A 24709-nucleotide genomic window follows, 5' to 3' on the forward strand; every position below is an offset into this window, starting at 1 on the left:
TCTGAAGCACAATTTTACCTTTGAACTGAGGGAAAAACGTAATCCTGGAAATAGGCTTGGTTATTTTTAGCCCTAACAGGTAGAACTGTTAAAATGCTCTGGGTTTGATTGTTGGCTTCACGGTGCAGAAGTCTCCCCTTGGACTAATGACATTGTGTATTTCCTGATGTTTCAAAGGAAAATATTTTTTTGTAAGTTATTTTCTCCCTCTGTATATCAGAACCATTGGGGAAAAGTTGCATTCTTTAGTTCCCAGCCACAGAAGCCTTTACAAAAACGTTCCTAGAGATGCAATGGCTGAAGCACTACTTGGATAGAAAGTGTTGGATGCTGCTGGGAACGGGGGTTGTTATCCTGGATTAAAATAGTAGTTCTTTGCACTCAAGCAGATTAATCCTCTTGTTGTATTGGCTTCCCAAGTTCCCTTCAGTCTGTAAACCCTACAGTGGAAAGAGACATTTTTTCAAGGACTACCAAGTTCTCATCCCATTTAAATAGTTTCCAACTGATGTCCTCTCCGAGCTGCACGTTTTGGTTCACTAGTCTTAATTCCAAGCCCTGCTGGGTTGCAACCTTCCCTCCTTGGAAGGAAATAACTTCCAGAAAATGCAAAGGATGGAGTCCTGAGCACAACCCTGCACATTTGCTCTGGTCACACGAGCCTGGGCCCTTCCAGCTTTCCCAGAGGCTGCTGTGGCCCTCGGGAGCAGGGATAGGGATGTCCAGTAGGACCAGCTCTGGCCAGGATGGGGTGTGTTACAGCTGCACTGTCTGTTCTCAGTTTTAAACAAACTGTATTTAAATTTGTTAAATAAAATGATGGTTTCTAAGAGCCAGGATACCCTGCAACTCCATTACAGAGCCAGTGCATGGTTGGTGTTTCTCTCAGAGCCCGAATCCTGTTCCTGGCACAGAGAGCAGGGGCTGAGCAACTCCTTGGAGGTTCTGAATGGATTCACAGCTTGAGTTTGATCTCTTCCTCTCCCTAAAGAGACTGCAGCTCCTCTGTGACCTGCAGCTGGTGAGTTAAAACAACTTGTCATGTTTACCTAAATCCTGAGTTTCTGCTTGGAGGGACAAAAAGAAACCAGGACCCAAGATCTCCCAGCGGGTTTAACTAGAAAGTATGGATGTGTTTCCATTTGTAACTATGTACACAACCCCTTTGCTTCTATCCCAACCAAAATCTGATCCCTGCTCCTTTTACAAGGGGGAATTTCATTTTTAGGTGCTTTACAGTGTAAGCCCAGGTGGGGAGAGGACTGCAAGACTCACTTATTCTTTTCTCCTCTTTGGAAATTCTCATTTCTGCCTGGCCTAAAACATAAGGATTTGACAGAGGACAAAACACATTTCACTTTTTAAAACTTTTTTTTTTTCCTTTTGAGAGAGAGAGACAACCTCCATCGTAAAACTGAGTGGGAAAAAAACTCAAATTAAAGTCATTTGACAACCACCTTGGCTTCCAACAACTGAACAAATAACGGCCTCTTTGCAGAGAGAGGTGCTAAAATCTGCCTGGAAGCACAACAAAATGGTTTTCCACACCTGATTACCCACACGTTCACCAACTATTTTCTCCCTACCTAATTATAAAAACAAGGAGGCCAGTAATAAGACAGTTTTAAAGTCACTGGAAAGCTGAGCTCAGCTTTCAGTTCAGATGGCTTCATTTCTTTCTTTCTCTCCCACCTGCCTCCAGCACCTTTTTTTACTCCTCCACATTCACCAGATGGTCCAAAACATGCACAGCCAGCCAGGCTGTGGGTCCTCAGTAGTCCAGGGAGATGAGCTGCTGCATCCATCCATCCATGAAACAACGGCCCCTGCTTCCTCAGGGCCCATCCCCTCCTCTGAACTCACTGCCAAAGGGCAAATCCTTTACCTGGGTCTAGTGGAGATTAGCATGCCCATCATGTCCCCAGACATGCAACCAGGAATGTTCAGGATGAACCAAACATGGGAAAGCAGCTCTCCTCAGTCCACGTACTGGGTCCTTCCCAAGTAAGGGATGTCCACGGACTGGATGATCCTGCCCGCCGTGCGCTCCTCGAAGATCACAATCTGCAGGACACAGGGGGATCTTTGAGTGGGATTCCTTCACACAAAGGCTGAGTTACTCTGAGTATTTTTAGGAGGAAAAGGCACACGCTCACAGCAGGGGAAGGAAGCATCACTTAGAGGGATCAGTCAGGGCGAGTCTGAACAGCAATCGTGATTCTCCTTCAGCACCACGTGGTGCAGAAGTGAACCAGCATCACATCAGGTGTGTCTTGATTCTGAACTTGATGCAGTGCTTTGAAGTTTAGCTGCCAATGTCTTAATGGTTGTCAGAGCCAGAGGAGCTTTACAGCAGCACCTTCCCTAATTTTTACAGACCTTAGGAGGTAACACTCTCCCTTTATTGTGCTGGCTTCCAGCTGGAGATGGGTAATTAATATCCTGTACATATCTGGCTCTTTGGGACGTGGCTCAGGGCAGGATCTTTAACAACACAAACAAAGAGCAATCCCCCCCTTTCCCCTCACCTCGTTGTCCCCTTTCTTTAACCAGGGCCCAGGAAGGTAGAGAGTTTCCTGAGGTCCAATTTTCCAGTAGCGGCCCAGGTTCTGCCCATTGACAAACACCACTCCTTTCTCCCAGCCCTGGAATCAAGGCAGAACATGGAATTACTGATGCAGCTCTGCTGCCTCGTTAACATCCCCCCAGGAAACTAAATCTGCTTTCACACTTGCATTCTTTCCAGCCACTTTCCACAGGTTTTCTGCTTGCTTTCCCTGCACAAATCCCTGAAGCCATGAACATTTAAGTAAGCCCTGTTGAACTGGAGTTATCCTTAATGTACTAATTAAAGGGATAAAGCTCTCAAAAATGTGCAATTCATGATTTGTGCTTGCACAGGAAACTTCATCCTTTTGAACAGCCTTTATTCCTTCCCAAGCATGGAATATCTCCCCTCACCTCTTTCCCAGGTGACAGAAATACTGTATTGCTGCTGACTGGCATCATTTACAGCAAAGTATTAATGGGAAAGTGAGCAGTAAGTAATGATTGGTTGGCTCTGAGGGAGGGAAATCAGAGGAGAAAGTTTAATAATGCTTAATATCTCATCTGAAGTTCTATGCAGGAGCAGCAATCTTCCACAGAAAGACAACAGGAATGCCAACTCCCATGCCATGGCTACAAACAAGTGACTCTTTCCATATCACATCGAGGATAAAACTAGTCCTTCCTTTATTTTTTGTGCCCATTACTCTTCTAGTAAATAGAAAATGGTATTTGTATGTCAATAAAAAAGACTAAGTGGTCATTAGCAGCTCTGCAGGGTCAGTATTGCACATGTTTTTTCATCAGGACAACCACAGACTGAACAGAATTACCTGCCAGCTGGAGAAGACTCTACACCCCCAGAATAACTCTCCAAGACCAGAGGAAGACTAAAGAACTAAAGAACTACAGAACTACAGACAGAGCTCAGTCACAGCTAGTGCACAAGAAGAGTCTCTCTAATCAGCTTTTGAAAAATCTTGATCAAGAAAAAGCAGGACTTACCTGTAGCTTCAGGAAAGTGTCCTGTGGCTGTTGCTCTATCCACAGCCTGCCACGGAAAAACGCTGGACCAACAAAGTAATCTGGGACTGAGCTCCACCCAGAAACTTGCTGCAGGCTGAAAGAGAGGGACTCACTTCAGACAGGTGTGTACTGGAGCTACCTGGCTGTGTCTTCATGATCACAGCACTGGGAGCCCAGCTTGTGGTCCAAGAGAAGGATATCTGGGGCTACCACCAACTCTGGTACTTCACAGCAACATAAAATACTTTTTACAAGTGACGGGACAAGGGGGAAAGGAGTCAAACTGAAAGAGAGAAGGTTTAGATTAGATATTAGGAAAAAATTCTTGGCTGGGAGGGTGGGGAGGCCCTGGCACAGGTTGCCCAGAGAAGCTGTGGCTGCCCCATCCCTGGAAGTGTCCAAGGCCAGGTTGGACAGGGCTTGGAGCAACCTGGGCTAGTGGAAGGTGTCCCTGCCCATGGCAGGGGTGGAATGGGATGAGCTTTAAGGTCCCTCCCAATCCAAACCAGTGATTCTGTGATAAAAAGCTCTGCTTCATGTTGGTTGCTGAAGTGCCCATCCTCCTCCACAGTGCTTGCTACAGGAAAACCTGCAGAACTGACAGGATTCAAACCAGACATTCCTGCCCAGGAACACAAACACATCCTTGCAGGTTTGCAGTAATTAGGGGCAATCTGACATTATTTCTTACCTGTGGCAACAATTTGGGAGGAGGACACAAACAGAAGAGGAAACAAGGAGTGGAGAACCCCACAGAAGCCTTGAGCCTCTGTCAGAACATGTTCCTGCTGACCCTCAGGAGCTGCATCTCTTGGACTCAGGGAAGTTATTGATCCAGTGCAGTCTGACTGCTACTGAATTATTCAACTAAAAGCCTGTGACAGTTCCTTTCACAACACTCTGCTCCCTCCTCCCCTGTGGGGACTGTAAGCTGATTGTGTTCCAGTGCTGCTGGTCAACAGCCAGGAACTGAGGGCAGTAGGGACTAATCTTGCTTTTATTTGGGCATGGCAGCTCACTTGTTTTAAATGTTCCTCACTGGAAATATTCCTCTAACACCCTGCAGCCCAAAAGATTGGGAGTTACCCCATCAATAAACATCCTTCAGGCAGCCCCCCAGCACCTGGTAAAATTGTCCTTGGAAATTTCCAAACATGGATTTTTTTCCTTTGCAAAGCCACTGGAGTTTAACGTTGCCTCTCCTTCCTACACAAAATGGGGGAGCTGTGATATCTTGGGGGATTGCTCATAAGTTGCTTTCTGGTATTAACAACATCACTGAAGAGTCTCCCTGGATCATGGCCAGAGTCCACAGGGTTTAAACATGCCTATGATTTTCTCTATCTGCTGACAGAGACTCCTTGATGTCCCCTGACAGATTTCCTTTCTTGAATTAAAGCACAATAACACAGAAGAGAGGAAGCCATCTGGATTGTTAATGTACTATTAGCAGCTTTCTAGAATTAATCCACCCCTTGAAGTCTGAATTACTAAACATATCAGCCATACTGGTGATTTCCAGAAAGACCCAAACTTCTCCAACATGTGGGTGTGTGGGGACCCACCCCTTTGGCTAAGTCTTGCTTTTACCTACCTGATCTAACCTGCAAGCTGCAAGGAAATCTTGAAATCCTCCACAGAGTGAATACATTTCATTCTAAATAATGGTATGGATAATCTAGCACTATTTTCTGCACTATTTCAGGCAAATCTATCAGCAAGGAACTTCTCAGTGCAAAAATCCACCTCCCTGCTGTTACCTCACGTTGCCTTTCTCATACATTTAGCTGCTCCCTATTAGATTTTGCACTGCTGGTAAACAGGTGGTTTCGAAGGAGGAAGGGAAAACAAAATGTTTAAATCCCACAAACCTTTTCATGAAGGCAGGTTTCATCTCCAAACTGTAAATCTTGAAGTTCCTCAAGGGGGTTTTATTCAAGAAGACGTCACCAATTAAGCCTGTGAGAGCAATGGGGGTAATGAAGAGTTGAAAAACAGCTAAAGCTGATGGATTTTCCTATTTGAATGCAGGGAACAGCAGGGGATGGAAAGCAGCCACGTTCTGCAATGGAATTAGAGTCCATATGGTCCCATTGCTCATCCAGATTGAGTGGGGAACATTCCTACACTTTGGCCTCTCCATTCTCTCCTTTGCTTCAACTCACCGAGTCGTTCAACAACTCCAAGCAGAAAACACTGTTGGCACATGCAGCAGGTGGGGGGTGGTTGGTATTGTTGGGGTTTAGTTTATTTAGATTTTTTTCAGAGCAGTGAATCAGTCACTTCTCTAACAGGCACAGCAAAACATGACATGGGCAAGTACTGATGCCCAGGGCTGGTCCAGTGCTTTTCATCCAAGGATCTTAAAGCACCTTAATCAGTAATTTACCTTGAGCACTCTCTTGTTATAATTATTCTCCCTATAGAGGCAAAGCCTGGGTCCTGCACTTGAGGCTGCCTAAGCAGCACAGAGTCTTTCTGCACCTCCTCTGCATTAAATAAAATCAATACAGTCACGTGCCAAACTCCATTAATCTATTTTATATAGCTTTTGCATATAGTTTCCTGCTAAGACAGAATCCTGGGGTTTCAGCTTCTTCCAGCTCTACAACTGTGTGTGACAGACTTGAGCACTTCAGTAAATTCTGCTCAACAGGATGCAGTTCACTCCTGATACTGTGTGAGTTTTTAAATGGTGTGATCCTCCAATATCAGCCCCCCGGGGGAAAACACAGATTAAAAAAGGTATTTTCCTTCTCTCCCTGTGAAATAAAATGTTCACAGAGCAAGAGAAAGGAAATCTGAACATCACCTAGGAAACCTAGAGGAGAGCAAGATTCCTTGATGGCCTTGGGTTTAGCTGTACCCCTATAAAAGAAGAATCTTTAATGCAAGGAATTAAGCAGCCACAGCTTTTCACCTGTGACCCTCCAGACAGGGGGTGATGATGTTTTTTGACACATTCCCTCCATCATCCCATTCCCACCAACTCCCAGTCATGTCCAGCACCAAGAGAGCTGCACTGGGCCCTTAGTCTGGTGCTGTGCAAAGCACACAGACAGTTCTGCAGGGCTTAAACTCAGGAGAACTCTCCAGGGCAGTCTGAGAACACAGAATTTAACCCACCTTTCCTCTGCTCATTCAGTGCCAGGCCATAATTGACACGCCCACGGTTCTCCACCAGGAGCTTCAGCTGCCTGAATCCCTAAAAAACAGAAGGAAGAGCATCAGCTGGACCAGCTGTATCAGCCTCAAGGCCTGGTTAGCAAAGGTGTTCCAGAGGGAAGGTGGCACCAGTACCTCTGGCAGCTGCCATTTCTCACTTTACTTTAAAGTTCCAGCACTGAGGAGCTCTCAGCCTCTGCATGGAAGTTTTCTGGGGTTTTTTCCTGTTGAATTTTGAAGTCCCATTTGGATTTCACCCACAGAGCCAGCAATGGAGTCTGACACAGGACAGGCTAATGTCATAAACCCTCCCAAAGGCCTTAAGAACAACTGGTGTATCCACCCCTCACCTGCTCCTGGAGCCACACACAGCTCTGTTGACATGTGTTCAATCAATACATTAGTCTTGGTGCCAATTCCTGCCAGGGTAAGACTGCCCTCAGCCTCCCCTCATTTCATTTGAGACCCAAAAGGTACAAAAAGCCCCCAAACGCTCCTTAAAACCTGCTTTGTGCTAAGGAAGATGAAGATTTAATCTGCACAAACAGGGTACAGGTGCTTGATGTCCAAGTTGCAGCTGTGGCAGGAAGGCTGGCAAATTGTGTGCAGCAAGGACTACAATAACTTGAATTTTCTCCACAGGAAAGTATTCAAACCCCACTTTTCCATCACAAATGAAGTGAAATCACACTATTTTACTAGTGAGATGGTGTCCAATTTGGGAATAACAACCATTCCCTGCTGTACCAGCTTGTCTGGGGTAGGTGGGAGGTGCCTTCCTGATAGAAATTCCTCTTTAGTGATCCTGGCTCTGTTATCCACACCCTGCTGCTGTGAGCAACCCCCAGCTAGTTACCTGTCCCTCAGGAATGAAGAGCTCCACTGTGTTGTAGTCCAGCTCACCCACATACACAGTGTTCACAAACACCTGCACAACAGAGCACACGAGACAAGAGCAACTTCACATCAATTTTACTATAACCATGTCTTGCACAGGTTACTGAAGTTGTATTTGGGGAGAAAATTATCTCAACTTGAAGCCAGAACTCAGTATCCACAAGTGTGTCACTGATTCAAGTCCAGGTGGGACAAGAAAAAAAATAAAATCACAGTATTTCTCAGAATATTCAGCATTCTCAAGTTTAAAGATATTATAAGTTTTAGTAAACTGGAAACTCAAATTTAATTACAAATGGTAAGGGTCCTGGAAAGAGAGAATCACACTCCTAACCTACAAGTTCACATTTCCCCCCATTTCCTGCCTGGTTTTCCAGACCAAAGCATTTCCATCCCACCCCAGTGAGTCCCAGCTGCCCTCTGGTCCTTACCTGGGCTCTGTCACGGACGTGGTTCCTGGTGTGCAGTTGGCCACCCCCAAAAATGACAGTCTCATAGAGCACATACCCGTAGGACTGCCCAGTGCTGTCGTTCAGATGCAGATTCTCCATGTTCACAGGAAATTCTGACTTAATGGGCTGCAAAAGAGAGGCAAATGGAAGGTCAGGAGTGGTTTCTCAGCACTGACAGGCTGGTTTCAGACAGGTTTACACTCTGCCACAGGGCACATCTCCCTGTGAGCCTCCTGGGAGCTGCTCCAACCCCAATTCCCTCGTGGCTCTCTGAAAGCTACAGCAAAGTACCAGAAAAGGGAGCCAAGGACTTGCAAAACTGGAGTCCCAAGAGAACACAAGTAGCAGTAAAAAAAGGTGAGATAAAAGATTTGCTTCTTTTACATATTCTTGACAAAACATTCCCCAACTTTCTCCTCGTGGGATAACAAGCCAGTGCACTAATTGCCTTTTGCACCTAAGAGGTGATGCCTTTTAGGTCTGAGATGCATTAAAATAGTTGTTCCTACCTGTAAAAGAGATGGTAACACATCCCAGAGAGAGATGTACTGATGCAACAGGATTGCACCATATGAAGCCTTGCTTTCAATCAGGGGAGGCAGAGGAAGAGGATGGCCTGGGGTGCCAAAAAAAAAAAGAGAAAGATGGAACAATGATTTCAGCCAACACACATTTAAGGCCTCTCCAGACCTTTGGTCCCTCTCCCATCTTTTGGAAATATCCCCCAGCCAACCAACCAACTCCAGCAGAAGGGGCAGTTTAAACAATTCCCTCATTTAACACTGTGGGTAGAACAGTATTTTGGTTCCTGGGTTTATAATTACCAATGATCACGCTGAAGAGTTGTCTGAGCTTGAAGAATTTGGATGTGTAGTCTCCAGCCTCTGTCAGCACAGCATCATAGTCTGGAAAAGCAGTACGTGTGATTTAAAAACGTACAGCAGCTCTGGGACAGCTTCATGCAAGAAGTAAAAACCCAAGACACAACTTTCATGGCACTTTAAGCTGAGTGAATGTCACTAAACAACCACTAATTTGGAGAAGAGCCATTCATGAAGGAGCAACATACTTTTAGAGACCTAATTTGCACATAATCCAGAATTTCACACGGGATAAAGTCAACAATTGAGCATTTTAACAAAAAGCTGTTGGGATGAAGAGAGATTTATGGTACAATTTGAGTGGATAAAACCAAAAACCAGAATGGTATCTTGGAACATCATCCCTCCCTTGGAAGAGGAGAAGCAAAATCATCATCTGTGCTGCTTCTGTTTGCAACTAATGAGGGGATCCTCCACATCCTGAAATGGGTTTGGAAACAGGAAACACTAATGTAAACCCTCCTGTTAGATAGGTGTTTGCTTCTGAGCTCATTTTTTCATGAGAAGTGGTTCTGCTGACCATTTCTAAGCGTGTCTCTGTCACTGTCAGTCACCCAGGGGGAGTCAGAGCTGCACTCCCACCACAGGCAGGGCAGTGGAAGAAAACTCACCATAACTGGTGACATCTGACTTGTACTCATCAGCTTCCACAGCCCCATTCATGAAGCCAAAGTTGGTGCCTCCGTGGAACATGTAGAGGTTGATGGATGCTCCTGTTTTGAGGACACTGGCCACAGTGGTCACCATTTCTGCAAAGGAAGGGCAGTGCCAGAGGGGCCACAGAGCACAAATCTGGGCTGTAACACTGCCAGGAATTCAAAGCAGACACAAACACCCTGGCCCCTGTCAGCCTGTGCAATTACAGTGATTTGTGTCGTGGTTTGTATCTTGCACTGACACTTTGGGACACATTCATACATTCAGATAATCCTCTCCTCTAAGTGAAAAAGGGGAAAGGTCATGGACTCCAGCAGGAATTTTGCTTTTAAGCAGCAGAGTTGTAAGGACTACTCAGCCAGACTCCTAAACTGAACACACTAATGACCCAATTACAAAGACAATTGCAGGAGGATAAGAGAGTCATTAAAACAGTCTTATATAGCTCTGTTTTCACTGCACTTTAGATGCCCTGGAGGTTCTGGAGCTGTTGGTTTATTTTTTTAGTACTAGTCTTCCTAATGAGCTTTTAACCACCAAGAAGGTGCTACACTTGCAAGAGGATTAAATTCACCATATTCCCACAGGAGGTAAAATGCTCCCCCGTCTGCAAGGACAGAATTTGGTGCTCACCATCTGCATCAAAGACATAGTGAGGGCCTCCCCAGTTATCAAACCACCCAGTCCAGTACTCCATCACCATCTTTGGCTGATCTCTCTGTGTCAAAAAGAAAAACAGAGTTAAAATGCATTCAGGGCAGTCTTGCACTCACCCCTGTGTTCTAGAGAAGCATTGTTCAAATCCAGTTCAGTGAAATGGTTTTTACAAGAGTGTTTTCTTCTCAACTGGCACAGACAAAAGGCAGCTAAGGAGCTCTGGCCATGTGAGGAACAAGATGCTGTGGGACACCAATGCCCAGAAGAGGCAAGCAAAGCTTTGTGCCTCTGCACAAAGCAAAAAACCCCAGCACACAATCAGGTGAGACCAAACAACTCTGGATGCTGTTGTTTGGTAGAGCTGCAGCAAAAAAAAAGACAAACCAACTGTCACTGTTTAGTTTCTGCTAGAAATGCACATTTATAAATGTCTGCTTACGTGCCAGGCCACTGCCAGCTGAGAGTTTGCAGGTGCAGGGCAGGCAGTGCCTGCCAAGGTACAACAGCAGACCTTAGCTGTTAATGCCTTTTTAATGCTGCATATGGTGTTGGCAGGGAAGAATTAGCCTTTGCAGGAATTAGGTCTTCATTAAAGGCTCTGCCCACAGAGCAATTGCTTCCCATTTGTCACCCCCTGCCAGCTCCCTCAGCTCCTGCAGAATTCCACCCAGACAGGACAACATGTGCTGCCACTCCAGCCTCGTGGGCTTCATTTCCAGTCAATTTTGCCTTTTATTGGATAGAGGCTCTACTTGATGCCACAGGAATTGGCCAAGGTAAGGGGCATTAAAGCAACTTGTATTTCATTAGGAGAAAACAACTGCCTGTAATCACCTAAATGTTCCAGGTATGGAGCAGCTCTTGGAAATACTATGAATCAATCCATGCCCAGTAAACCAGTCACAGAAGGAATTTTATCACCCTCTGGAACAAAAGCCCATAACAAGAAAAAGACAACACAGTTTAATAATCCCTAAAAACACGAAAAACAGGCTTCCTATCTTGTAATTAGTCAGTGTGGCAAAGGAGGAGCTGCTTTTGTGGGGCCATGTTGCATTCATTTGGTGGGGAAGGTGCCACCTTCTGTTCATTTGCAGGGTTTGGGGAATTTTAGAAGACCTAAAGAAGGTGAAAGCACGTGCAGCAGAGCCTCTTTTGCCAGCACAGGAAAAGAAAACAAATGCAAAGTGTAGTATTAAACATCCAGCAGCAAGGCTTCCTTCCACAGCCCAGGAAAAGGCCAAGGGAAGGGGTGAGAAGAGAATTGATTGGGGATGGGGGGAAATGTCAACTGTTCACATCCTTCATTTGGAGCAAGGAGAGCAATGGGAAGAGGACAGAGGATGCAAAGAGAGAGACAACCTGTCATTAAAACCAAAACTTGCTGTTCCCTCACTATTCCCTCATCACAATCAGGGTACTTTTCACATCAAGTGTTCATCAGGCAATTCCCTCCCTGTTCACCTCTCTGACAGCACAGGGGGTTAAAGATGCTCAAGTGACACACTAAAACTTCCTCAGTCTTCTCTGAAAGAGGTATTGGGGTGACTGCAACACCCATGACCCTGCACCCTGAAAACTGCAGCAGAGCAGCTGGCTGCAAACACCCTCCTGAGAGCAGCCACAGCACCAGGGTAAAAGAGTTTGGGAAAAAGATGATGGAACTTCAAGAAAGGGGTCTGACAACTGTGAACTAGGATGCTACTGAGTATCTAACCCCTAAGAGCTACACACAGGGCACAGCTGGATGGAAAGGTGCTGGATAACAGCACAGTTAAACCCTCCTTCACTGATTCCAGAAGGATTTGGCCTGATGAGAAGGAAGCCCCAAACCAACACACAAAGCCCAGACAGACTCTCAGTGCTTCACTTCTAATGCTGCCCTGGACAACCTGCATGAACAATGTGTTTCTGCATCTTACCTGTACTGTGTCCAGATATTTCAGCAGCCCAGGTTCCAGTTTCTGAAAGTTAACAGTGGCCAGTGCTATCGGGAAAAGAAAAATGTATTAATTTAGACTCACACAAAATGGGTACAAGACCATCTCTTTAGGCATCAGCCCAGCACAAGCTCAGGGGGAACTGGAACATCTTCTGAACCACCAAAATAACCTCCTCAGAAATTTCCCATCAAAGTCTTTGCTTGGTGGGCAGAATCCAGCTGAACCACAGCACACAGTGGAATCCTTGCAGGACATCATTTAGCTCCAATGTTCAGAGCTACTAGAAAAGAGAGCATCAGAGCAGCTCATGGGGTGTCACAGGCTTTAATTAGAGCCTGTAAAGCACATGGAGATCCTCAGATAAAAGGCACCACATAAAGGCAAACTTATCAGAAAGTCCTGTGTGGATGCCACACTGATCTCCCAGGCTTTAGCTGCAGGAATTGCTACCCAGGCAATATCCTACAGCTTGTCATGTCTGTGGGAGAGAGTGAGAGGAACCACAGGACAAGTGAACAAGAGAGAATTGGAATTGGAAGAGTTTTCTGTGCAGGGAAACCAGCTGTGTGTGCTGCAGGATCTTCAGGCCCTGCAGTGGGAACACCTGCCTGCAGGACAGAGGACACTAATCTGGGATCAGTGTCTCAGCCCCTGGCACACATCTGAACTATTTTCATCCTCTTCTAGCCCGTGGTCACACTGATATTTTTTCAAACTTTCAAAATGCAGGAGCAATGATATGATTCTGTATTAAAAATCAACTTCTTACAAGGGAGCTGGGATCAAATCCAGCCCCAGTTGTGTCAGACTGAGCACTTCAAACAGAATATTTACAGAAGCAAAAGCTCACTTCTCACTATTTATACCTTGATTTTAAGAGGCTGATCTATGTACTGTGCTGAGCTAAAGTAACTGGCACAGAAAACATGAAGGGAGAACAAAACAAAACGTGGGTTTAGCACTGATGTAATACATTAGTTGGCAATCCTGAAGGAGAACAAGCCCAACTCTGCTTTTCATGCAGATTAACAGCACACCATGAAAATGCAGAGTCCCCAAAGCCCTGCTGATCCTTCTCACAGGATCCCACATACACACCACTTCCCACCACGGTCCTGGGGGGACACCAGAGGCTTTATTTTGTCACCCATGAGCCCCAGAAAGGCTGTACCAGGTCAGAGCAGAACCACCCAGCTTGGAATCCTGGAATGGTTTGGGTTGGAAGGGACCTTGAAGATCATCTTGTCCCTGGGCCATGGGCAGGGACACCTCCCACTATCCCAGGTTGCTCCAAGCCCTGTCCAGCCTGGCCTTGGACACTTCCAGGGATGGGAATTGATTCTGACTCTCCTTTAGCTCCTTCCTACCCACCCTGCTGCTGCCCCACTTGGAGCCTCAGTTATTCCACACCCCTGATTCCTGACATTCTGACTCTGATTGTTGTGACATCCAAGAGTTAAATCAGTATCCAAGAGCTCTCAGCATGAACACACCACAAAAGGCAACTCCAAACAAGAAGGAGCTCTGAGGCAGCAAACATCCCCTCAGGAGATGAGGGTTAGGCAGGAATTTCCACACCAGCCCTTCTCCTGCCAGCTCTCTGGCAGGGAGACAGTGACTCTGTGTGGTCACAGCTGAAAACTGCTGCACACCCAAAAAAACCCAAATGAGAACATCATCCTACTGGTGAAGGCCCAAGGACTTCACTCACTGAGTTTGTCCCTCTCATACTGTCATATAAAAACAAGAGGAGGGAAAAAAAAGAGAGGAAAGTCTTCCCCTTTAACCATCTCCATGGTTGAGGTTAGAAAATTAACATTATTTCCAACTGAGTGATGACAGGAGCACTCCAAGTCTGCACCCTGCAAACACTTCATTCAGGGAAGCAACTCCTCAGGCAGGCAATGGGAACACAGGAGAGATCAGAGGCCAAGGACAGAGTAAATCTCAGCTGAAATGATCTGGAAATGGGAGAATCAATGTTACACCGTGCCCCAGACAGTCAGATTTAGGGCTCAGTGGAACTCAAGCAGCTGCACCTCCATTTCTGCACAGGGAAAAGGAGGTGGATGGAAGCAGCATTTTTAAACTTCAACAGAATTACATTTTTTAAAAAGGAAAATAACCATCCTTTGGCACTGTGCATATCTGATCCCTTCCTTTACCTGCCTGAGGCTGTTCACCCCAAAACAAGTTTGCTGAGAAGGTAAGGCTGCCCCACAAACTACTGGTAAACTTACAGAATGTTAGAATTCAGAATCAAGCTTTTGATGGACTTTTTTCTTCTCTTTTTAATTGCAAAGCAGCTATCTTAGGAATAAGTTACTACTGCTAGTAATTGCTGAGGTCCTTCTTTAACATACATTGAAATGAAGCAATAAGTAATATTTTCAGCCTTGTAATCTGGCAAAATAACAAGAAATGCTGGGTGCTGCCATCTCCTGAGTCACTGGGAAGTACAGATGGCCAATCCTGTGTTGTTCCTTACATGGAAAAAAACACCTAAACCTTTCTGGGAAGGGACTGGGCTTGACAGAACACACTTGGTGGGTGCAGCTTAGTGCAGGAAGTGTCCTGTTCTCCTGCAAAAGCCACGTTCCCCAAGGATCACAGCCTTACCTTGTCTCTACCAGCACATACCTCCTTCCACCAAGCCAAATGACAGCCCATTCTTGTTGTCTGAGGTCATCAACAGTTCCACAATCCCTCTCTTTAGCAGGGCCTAAGGTAAAAAGAGGAGAAGCCATTGTGTCAATACACCTTTCATGGCCTTCACCTTTGGGAAGGCAAAGGTAGTGCACTCAAAAGAGTGAGATAAGGACAGGGATTTGAGGTTTTGGGTGAGTTGGGGTTGCTTTTTGATGAGTATTTAATTCCAGGAAGATTGCAGCTTGGCCATATATGCTAGATGTGAATTAATCACCTTGCCACATTCAAAGCCCGAGGCCCAAACCAGAACAAAGAACAAGAGCCCCACCTCACATCAGATCCCACTCCCACCAAAAAGGAATCCCTGCAAATCCTGCTTTCCCACATTTTCATCTCTAACCACTCCACTCCACTTCCTCGGGTGCAAATTGCACACAACCCCAGAACATGATGAAACAACACTGCAAAAATACACCCACAGGCCTGGCAAGGGGATCTGTCCTGACAAGTCTGGGGAACAGCCCAAGCTCTTTCCTCCCTGAGCCATGGAAAAGCAAGGATGAGTTTGCAGACCCCCCCCAGAGTCTCTGTAGCCCATTTAGGGCTCTGAAAACCATTTGTTTGGCATTATGTCTGTAACTTGTTGTACATACACTTCCTATTTAACCTTGTAGGCAAAGTGAAATCACTCCATGAGGTGGAGTTGGTGCAGGAGCAGGCCCAGCTCTAACAGATTAACACTCCTGCCACGGGATTTATTTGCTGGAAAAGCCTCTGTACACCTTGAGCAATAGGACAACCTGAGCCTCAGGGTGAAGCTGAAGTACCCAAAAGGTTACAGAAAGATCTGATAAAGCTGTAGCAGGAAACACAATTTATAGCACATACACACTGGAGGGATGACCTCCCTCACGTGCAGCAACACTCTTAAGCATTTAGTGAGAAGAAATTAAACAATAAACCTGTTAAGACACACTGCAGATCTTGTTATCTGCCTGACTTTGGGGGCAAACAACCAGGTCAGACTGCTGGGAGATCCACCAGGATAAGCTGTCCTAGTGGGCACAGGCCAACTCCTTATCACCCACTCAGAGGCAGGAGCCAGGGCACAGTCTGATCTCTTTTTGACAGGGGTAAAGGAGGCCTTAGGCAAATTAACCTGCCTGATGTTGAGCCCCAGATTACACAAGTTTAGCAATGTGTTGGTTCACATCAACCTTCCCCCCAGGAAAGTCAAAAAGAGAAAACTTTATCTAATGTCATCTGAGAGAAGCAAAACAGGACTCCCCAGGAGGAGCTTCTTCAAGACAGGCTATGCAATGCAGATATTCCCTATTTCCCTATCACCCTCTTCTCTGGAAGACATAAGAACACAGACTTATCAGCACTGAGAGGGCCACGTGCCTTCTCTTCCACTCCAGGAAGAAACATCCCGGGAAATGCAGCTGCATTAGGGACTGACGCTTTCAAGAGTCTCTGAAGCCACTCTCAGAGTTATTCAGAAGAAAGAACACACTCTCAGGAAGGTGGTTTATGGGAGATTGAGCACAGAAAGAAGCAGAAGTGCCACCATTACCATTTTGACATAGGTCATGTAGTTGGGGTCTTTGGCGTAGGAACCGTATTCATTCTCCACTTGCACTGCAATGATGGGACCTCCTCTCTTGTACTGTGGGCAGCAAAAAGGAGTTGTTGTTCATCATGATTTCTAATCCCAGGGCACAAAATCACAGTGGCAGTGCCTTGCAGGAAAGATGCACCAGTCTCAGACGGACTCAGCTCCACCCTCTCATGCTCCCAAACAGACACAGACAACTACAGCCCTTGCTGCTTCCTAGAGCAAAACTGGTGCTTCTGTCATTGCTTCAGGCTGCTGCAGTTACACAGAGCTCACACCCACCTGGGCAGTCAGTGCCCACCCCTGGGGAGGGCAGAGGGTGGTACTTGCCTGGAGAGGGACAACAACACGCATCAGGCGATCGAAATAAGCGTCCACGGCCTCCGTGAAGCCCTTGTAGGTCGTCCTCAGCTGCATCTCTGGGTCCTGCAGCAGCCAGCTGTGGAAAAGCAGCATTCAGAATGTGTTCCAGTCTCCTGCCCAGTCGAGCTGCCAGAGGTAACATCAGCCACAGCTGGGCAGGAATCACTGGTGTTCCCGAGCCACAGTGGACAACCCCAGGAGTGCCAATGACACCCCACCACTCACACTTTTAAATCACCCCAGGCTCCAATTGCCAATCTCTTCCCCTCCTTTTTGTTCTGCACTTCAGGCCTAAACTATTTCATAAACTTGCCCAAATATTTCAAGGGCTAACCTTATCTCTCTAAAGGTTACTCTGGAATTCCCTGCATTCCCAAGGGTGCTCTACAGCCAAGTGCTCCTTCATAAAGATCCCAAACATGGCTCAAAACAAAGCTTCCAGTCATTGTTCCCATTGTTTCTACTTACAAGACTTAGTTCTGTTTGGGTTTAACACAGAAAAGGGCAATTTGTTGAAGAGTACAACAATATAGTGCTGTAACCATTTAAACAGAGTGAGCTTGTGCCTTCCCTGTCTCTGCAAAAGGAGGGATTAACTAATATCCTTCCAGAGGCCTGAAAGACTCAACTCCTCTATGCTAAATGCAGCTCAGCAACCTTACAAAATCATCCATGAAATGGGAATAGCACCGTTGCTCTTTATCAGAATTTTTAATCTGTCTGATAAAAAAATACGTGGGCGATGTGACAACACCTCAGCTCTCAGAGCCTCTTAGAGCAAATACAGAGTGTGCTTTAGGGGACAATACAGCAGGAGGCTGGAAAGTTGTGGGTCTTTATTACTGCCACCCATTAATACAGATGTTCTAGCAGGACTTTTAAAATAGACCTGAGATGAAGCAAATTCTTACACCAAGCTGCAAAGACTGTTCACAGACAGTCAAGGTGCAACAGCAATAGATGGGTTCCCCCAGTTCTGTTTTCTTGCTGTAAGCATTATGCCATAACACAATTATCATTTTAAAGATAAACACTCAAAAAAAAAATTAGAGGAGCTCAGGAAGATAATGAGTATTCACCCATTTTGGGGACAAAGAAAATAAATATCCCCATCCAGCAGCCAGCCATTGCAAAGTAATTCCTTTGAAGGACACTCAGCTGTATGATCAGGGAGTTGGGGTTTTTTTGTCCCAAATGCTTCCCTCAGCTGAATTATTTACACACTTACCTGGGCAGACCACCAAGGTCCCATTCTGAGCAGATATAAGGTCCAGGACGCAGAATCACCCACAGCCCATTTTTAGCTGCCAGGGAAAGGAAGGCCCTGGAGATACAGAGAGCAGCATTACTCCCTGCCTGCAGAATCCCTGCCCCACACACTCCTAATATTCCAACCACCATGAAATTCAGGTACCAAAACCAGCAGGGAATTGCTTGATGAAGCAATCCAGCTATGCTGGATTGGTGCTAAACCCCCAGAACTCCAGAAAGCAGAGGGGGGAATTTAAGTCCCCATTGCCTGAAAAAGGTACAGCTTTGCTTCAGGAGCTGGAAATGACATCTTCATCCAGACCACCCCACACACCCTCCCCCAAAACAGGAGTATTCAATAGCAGAGCTGTCTGTACCACATACTCTAGATCCAGGTTTTGACTGAAGTCAAACTTCCCTCTTTGTTGCTCATGGAGGTTCCACGGCACGTACCTGAAAGGCAGAGTTAGGGCAGGGGAGGTGAAGGATAATGCAGTCTGGCATGCTTAGAAAGAAAAGCTGAGGCCCCACTTCTCCTTTTTATGTCTTTTCTCACAATAAGAAGTACTGTTAACATTGTTATGGCCCACTGGAATTCATGACAAAGCCTCCCAGACGAGGGGAGAGGCTGTGAGGACCTTGGACAGAGCCTGGGGAGGGAGGGCACTTACGTGGTGAGGGTGTTTAAGCCACAGGCTTTCATTTTAAGCATCCGATCTTCCCAGTATTCCCTGGGCACTCGGAAATAGTGCATGGAACCCCCAAAGATGCGGAAAGGCATTCCTTCCAACAGGAACTGGGAGTTCTCTGTCTGCAAGCCAAGGGTCCTTCCCCACAGCCCCAGAGGGGTCAGCTCACTCCAGTTAAACCTGGAAGAGAGAGACACAAATGAGCATCCTGGGGAAGGGATGTGTCCCCCTGGGACAGGCTGCTCCTTCCACCTTACCCAGCAGGGCCAGCTCTGGCCTTCCTGCTTCTTAAGTAAAACACACTCTTTATCACACAGAGCATATAGATTGCTCAGAAGACTATAAAACAGTTGGGAGATCTTCCCAAGATGTGGAATTTATATTCATTTCACGAGCAGCTTCCATCCTGAACGCCCCAAGCCACTCTGCCACACTCTACAGCTGAAATGCTCAGGCACAGAGCATGGAATTCACTTGCTGAAAACACAGGATGGGAAAGCTTTCACTCACAATATCCACAAACACTTCCATAACTTATGAAATTTAAGATCTCCCTGTCTTTTAGTGGATGGCACACGGTGGCTGACTTCCAGATCCTTGTTCCCACTGCAGTATTGCCATCCTGAATGTCTCGTGGACTCTGGTATCTTCCAGTGCAATGCATGGAAAAAATAAAAACCCCCTCACCTGTTCCCTGTGAGCAGAGAACCTTTTCTTTAATTTAATGAATCCCCTGGATTATATTCATCACCAAGGAAAGACTAAGTCAGCTGTCCCCACAAACTTACCTCTGCCCACATGGCTGTTATTAACTCCTGCACATGTTATTTGCCCAAAGAACTGGAGCAAAGTAGACACCAGTCCCTCAGCACTTACCAGGGTGAGCACTCACACTGTCACAGCTCCATCAGGTCAGCTCCTGCACCAAGAAACTGCTTCCCACTGCCTTACAGGTCCCCAGCTCATTTTGGCTGAACCAAGAAAACATTTCATCCCCAAGTCCAGCCCCAAAGCAGTTCCACTGCCTCCATCAGACCACCCCAGTTGCACAACTCTGAATACACAGAGTCAGACAATGGCAGCTTGTTATCAGAGCCAGATGTGAGGAATGAATTCCCAGCTCCAGAAAGCAAGAGTGACCCACACATTTGGGAGAAACATCACACTGAGAGAAGAGAGGAGCACCTAAGCCTTCAGCTGTTGGCTACACTATGTGTAAAGCAGTTATTAGCAGAGGGGGAGGATGGCTCAGAGCTCCTGGGATTGCAAACCAGCAGCCTGCAGTGACTGCCTGTCCTCTGACAAGACAAGGAGACTACAAAGGAACTAAATCTAAGACTTGCAGGGTACTGCACGGGCTGGCTGACAAGCTCAGAGGGTACCTGTGTAGCACAGCATTCTCACAGGGCTCTGAGACAGCCGGCAGCAGGCAGGGGTAGTACCTGCAAAAGGAAGCCAGGTTAGATATTCACTGCCTTCAGTCACCATTCATGGCCAAACCATTCACAGAAACAGTGCTGAGCAAGGAGACAGTGATGCATCCATTCAGAGGTGGTGTAATAACAGTTTATGAAGATAGTGCAGCTCAAAGTAGGAGAAATCAGTGCAAAATACCAATCTGTCATATTTAAAGGGTGACTGCCTGAGTAGGACCAGGATAGAAGATGCTCAGCTACCCAAGAAAGTGGGGACAGCCAGAGAATAATGAGGTGAGGCTGGGAAATGGCAGCATTGCTCCCAAGGAATGACCAGGAATTTCAGCAGCAGGGGAGGAGGTTCTCAGTCCACCACAGGACATCCTGTGGCCACCTGCCCTTCTGTTCTGCTAGAACCATCCCACACAGATTGTAACTTTAGCAATTCAGATCCCAAAACAGCGGCTGCACCTACTTCTACTTCTTGCTGGCAAGTCTGAGGTGGAAAGCTCAAAGGGGTCTGGAGACGCAAAACTTCAATTTTTAAAGATTAGGTTGGAAAATATCTAAGTTTCCCAGTTGTTTCTGAGCTAGACAGAGCCCTAAATTACCCTGCACACAGAAGTACTGCAGACTGTGCCAGAATGAAGGCTGTGCTCAGGAAGCACACATAGCCAGATAAAAATAAACTAATCACTTAAGCTCATCTTCTTAATCCTGGGCATAACTAACTTGGCACATTTCCATCAAGTTTCCTGTCTTAAAACTCCCCAGCTCTAGTATTTTTTCTCACCAAGAAGGACTGGTGGGAAGCTCCCAGGCTCCCAATATTTTCAACATATTATCCTAGATATCCTGAAATCACATCTCTTATTAGGATCTGTTTAAGTAACCTCAGAAAAAACACTTGTGTGACTCAGCAGAGCTTCATCCTGGAGCAACCCAGAGCTGGATTGCCACAGTTTAAAGTCTACCTGGCTCTGTGCTTCCTCCTGAGAGCAATTTATAGCTCCCAGGAGATTTTTTTTCTCACTTCTATAATGACAGCACAGGTTGCAAAGAATCTTGTTTTGCTTTGCTAAAGGTTACTGGCCTATTTTGTCCCTCAGTAGCCATCCCTGGAAGTGTTCCAGGCCAGGTTGGATGGGGCTTGGAGCAACCTGGTCTAGTGGAAGGTGTCCCTGCCTGTGGGCAGGGGGTGAAACAAGATGATCTTTAAGGTCCCTTCCAACCCAAACCATTCTGGGATTCTGTGAGTCTATGATTTCATCTCTGCTTCAGAGAAGTCTCTGTTTCTTTTTGCAAAAAATATCATTCTATTACCAAGTACCCCAGAACTGAGACTGTGAAATTGGGATGGACAATAAAACGATCTGTGTTTGTAAGATGGAATTTGAAGTGCAAAATATAACACATGGAATAGGAAAGTGCCAGTTAACTTCTGAACCAGACAGCTGTAAGACACAAACCTAGATGAACTCCTCTCTGCTAAAGAGGCTTTGGTGTTGAACCACCACATTTCCAGAACAGCTGGGAGAAAAAGCTATTGCAAAAGAAAAAAGTCATCCCAGGGGCCAGAGCCTGGAGACCATTAACTCGCTTTGCTGATGCTACAGGATGTGCTGCAGAGGACAAGGGACTTTGCAGCTAATCCCTAAGCTCCACTGGACCTGCCTCACAGGGCTTTGCTGTTTATTCTGGGCTTCCTCTTGGCCACAGGAAAGTGAAAGCTCTGAGCTGCCCTTGCTCCCAGCTCATTGTCCTGTCTCACAAGCCCCCGGTGCCCATTCACAAGGCTGGGGTAACAATCACCACAGTTTGTAGCACAGTTTATTCCCAGGTGACCTGGACAATGGAGATAAACACCATGTACCGATGAATACAGTGTTTTATGGATACACTCTTACAGGAGACAGACTCCCCTGCCTCTATCAGGTATTGGTTTGCAATAATCCTCTCTAAGAACCCACGTGGCACAAACCCAGGGCCAGCTGTAAAAGAATTTTGCTTCTAATTATGCAAAGATTCATCAAGGCTTTTCCATAGCTCTGAGCAGTAACTTCTGACTATGAATTTAAGAACCCGTTATAAAATAACCAAGTGGCAATAAATAACTACGTCTTCCCTTGCCTGTATATTCTACCTCCATATATTTCCATGTATATTTCCATGTATATCTCCAGCATTTCTTTGTCGGGAAGAGCTCCTGTCTCTTGGAAGCCACTGTGCACCTCTGGCTGTAATAAGGGACACGGCTCGTCCAGGAAAGAGCATCACCCCCAAAATGAACACGATCTAAAACACATGGGATCAAAGCTAGAACACTGAATAACTTCTTGGTATTGCAGGTGGGCTCCAGAGGAACAGCTGCTGGCCTGGAGTGTGCAAACAGGAGCAGAAGAAGGAAGATAACAGGGTTAGACAGGAGAGGTGGGCACAGTCCCTGGCCACTGCTCCATCCATGTGGCCACCGGTGATATGGGGACACAGGACGGGGAGAGCCAGACCCAGAACGGGCTGGAGAGAGGGAAACAACCCTGTGCGAGCACATCAGAGAGAGCTCCAGAGCTGGGTTAGATCCGCGGGAGCGATTGATTTGCAAAGTGCATCATCCATCAGCACGGCGATGATGTAAAGCCTCTCCGGAGCCAAGGTCGGCAGGAGAGCATTCGCCCAACAGAGAACCTGATTTATGGCGCTGGCGACGGGTCTTCCCCCAGCCATTACTTCTGGAGACGGACAAGAGCGGTGGGTATCAGGTGCAGCGTTTATTTAAAGCTTTAGGTAATTCCTGCGCGGCCGCAGCGCTGCTCGCTCCGGTCCTTCCCACGCTCCCGTTCGGCCGCAGGAATGCTGATGGGAGCGGGGGTCTCTGATCTCACAAGATGTTATTCCACCGAGCCTGGCCCCCCGCACGTTAATCCGCCGGCAGCGCGCGGGGAGCGCAGCCGTTAATTACGTTAATTCCGTTAATAACCGTCCCCCCCTCCCCCGGCCCCGATCCCATCCATCCATCCATGCGCAGTTCTCCCGCAGCCAACCCCATTCCCGGCGGGCAGGGCCTGCTCCCAGCAGGGCACCGCCACCCTCCCAACCCCTCCCCGCCGCCGCCACCCGCGGGGACCCCCCGCCCGCCCGCCTGCCCCGCCGGGGGCGCGACCCCCGCACGCCTCCCTCCCTCCCTCCCTCCCCCGCGCCCCGCCGGGGTCTCACCTGCGCAGCAGCAGCCACAGCACGAAGAAGAGCAGCGCGGCGGCCCCGAGGCGGCGCTGCCGCCGCCCTCCGCACGGCCACATGGCCGGGGGGACCCCGCCGAGCCCACCGGCCCCCGGCCCGCCCGGAGCCCCCGGGCCGCGAACCCCCGACCCGCCGGGCGCGCACAGCGCCCGCGCCCCGCCCGCCCGGCCCCGCCCCCGACCCGGGGCAAGCACGCCATTGGCCGCCCGCCCCGCCAGGACACGCCCACTGAGCACGCCCCCCGCCTCCCATTGGCTGCGGACGCCGCGCGCGCGCGGGGAGGGGCGGGGCCTGCGAGGGAGCGGGGGAGAACTCCGGGAGAGACCCCGGGAGAGAGAGAGACCCCCAGTATAGAGAGACCCCTGATAGAGACCCCCGAGAGAGACCCCGGGAGTGACCTTGGAGAGAGACCCTCAGTAGAGACCCCTGGGAGAGACTCCGGGGACAGACCTTCGATAGAGACCCCGGGGAGAGAGGGACCCCCAATAGAGAGACCCCCGATAGACACCCCGGGGAGAGACCCCGGCGAGGGACCTTGAAGAGAGACCCCGGGGAGAGAGAGATCCCCAAAGGAGAGATCCCTAATAGAGAGACCCCTGATAGAGAGGTCGGGAGAGACTCCAAGGAGAGACCCCCAAGAGAGTCCCCAGGCAGGGACCCCGGAGAGAGACCCCCAATGGAGACCCTGAACAGGGACTTTGGGGAGAGACTCCCAGACAAACACCCCTGGGGAGGGAGAGACCCTCGATAGAGACCTCCCATAGAGACCCTGCAGAGACACCCCAGAGAGAGACCCTCGGATACAGACCCCCAGTAGAGAGAGATCCCAGAGAGAGACCCCAGAGAGAAACCCCCGGCAGAGACCCCCAGTAGAGATCCCAGAGAGAGACTCCCAATAGAAACCCCAGCCCAGGCAGGGGGTCTCCCCGGGGGCAGGGGGCTGTTCCTGACTGAGCCCCAGGTGTTCACACCCTAAATTGTCCTCTCTGCCCTGCAAGATGAAATTCCCTTTGCACAATGTGCCATAAAACAAGGGAGGAGACACCAGGGCCTGCCAGGAACAGCCTCCTGCTGTGCAGAAACACTGGCATCAAAGAACACCTTTGCCCAGACCTGCTCTAGTGGAAGGTGTCCCGAGATAGTCTTTAAAGGTCCCTTCCAACCCAAACCATTCCATGATTCTGCTGCTAATGCTCTGTCATCTCCCCTCCCTGCCAGGTACTGCTGAGAGAAACCAGGAGCCGGTTGATTTGAAGAGGTTA

At 47.8% G+C, this 24709-nt stretch overlaps 1 protein-coding gene across 2 annotated transcripts; it reads right to left on the minus strand.

The window, feature by feature from the left end:
• Positions 1-83: 83 nt before the first annotated feature.
• GLB1L2 (galactosidase beta 1 like 2) lies at positions 84-23544 on the minus strand. 2 transcript variants are annotated; one of them, XR_003536835.1, is made up of 20 exons: positions 23424-23544; positions 18778-18975; positions 18491-18559; positions 18084-18179; positions 16823-16931; positions 16451-16543; positions 14866-14947; positions 12205-12269; positions 10259-10343; positions 9580-9717; positions 8912-8992; positions 8597-8703; positions 8067-8213; positions 7595-7666; positions 6700-6778; positions 5445-5532; positions 3553-3667; positions 2529-2645; positions 1886-2064; positions 84-440 (listed from the first exon to the last, which is right to left on the minus strand). XR_003536835.1 is itself a non-coding variant. In XM_027699578.1 (19 exons), the coding sequence occupies exons 1-19, from the start codon at positions 23504-23506 to the stop codon at positions 1978-1980; spliced, it is 1911 nt and encodes a 636-aa protein (XP_027555379.1). In that variant the 5' UTR covers positions 23507-23544; the 3' UTR covers positions 1357-1977. The 2 variants fall into 2 exon arrangements, 1 of the variants encoding a protein (XP_027555379.1); XM_027699578.1 differs by lacking the exon at positions 84-440 and having other exon boundaries at positions 1357-2064.
• Between the last annotated feature and the right edge of the window lie 1165 nt (positions 23545-24709).

This window comes from Neopelma chrysocephalum, unplaced genomic scaffold (genome assembly GCF_003984885.1).
Source record: "Neopelma chrysocephalum unplaced genomic scaffold, ASM398488v2 Primary Assembly neopelma1_138, whole genome shotgun sequence".
In the NCBI taxonomy this organism is placed as follows: Eukaryota; Metazoa; Chordata; class Aves; order Passeriformes; family Pipridae; genus Neopelma; species Neopelma chrysocephalum.

Coding starts and splice junctions, on each gene's coding strand:
- GLB1L2 (XM_027699578.1), bottom strand. CDS start 23,506: ATGTGGCCGTGCGGAGGGCGGCGGCAGCGCCGCCTCGGGGCCGCCGCG. Junction 8,214..8,596: donor TGTTACCATCTCTTTTACAG/GTAGGAACAACT, acceptor TCTCTTTTGCAG/CCCATTAAGTCAGAATTTCC. Junction 2,065..2,528: donor TAAAGAAAGGGGACAACGAG/GTGAGGGGAAAG, acceptor TGTGTCCTGCAG/ATTGTGATCTTCGAGGAGCG.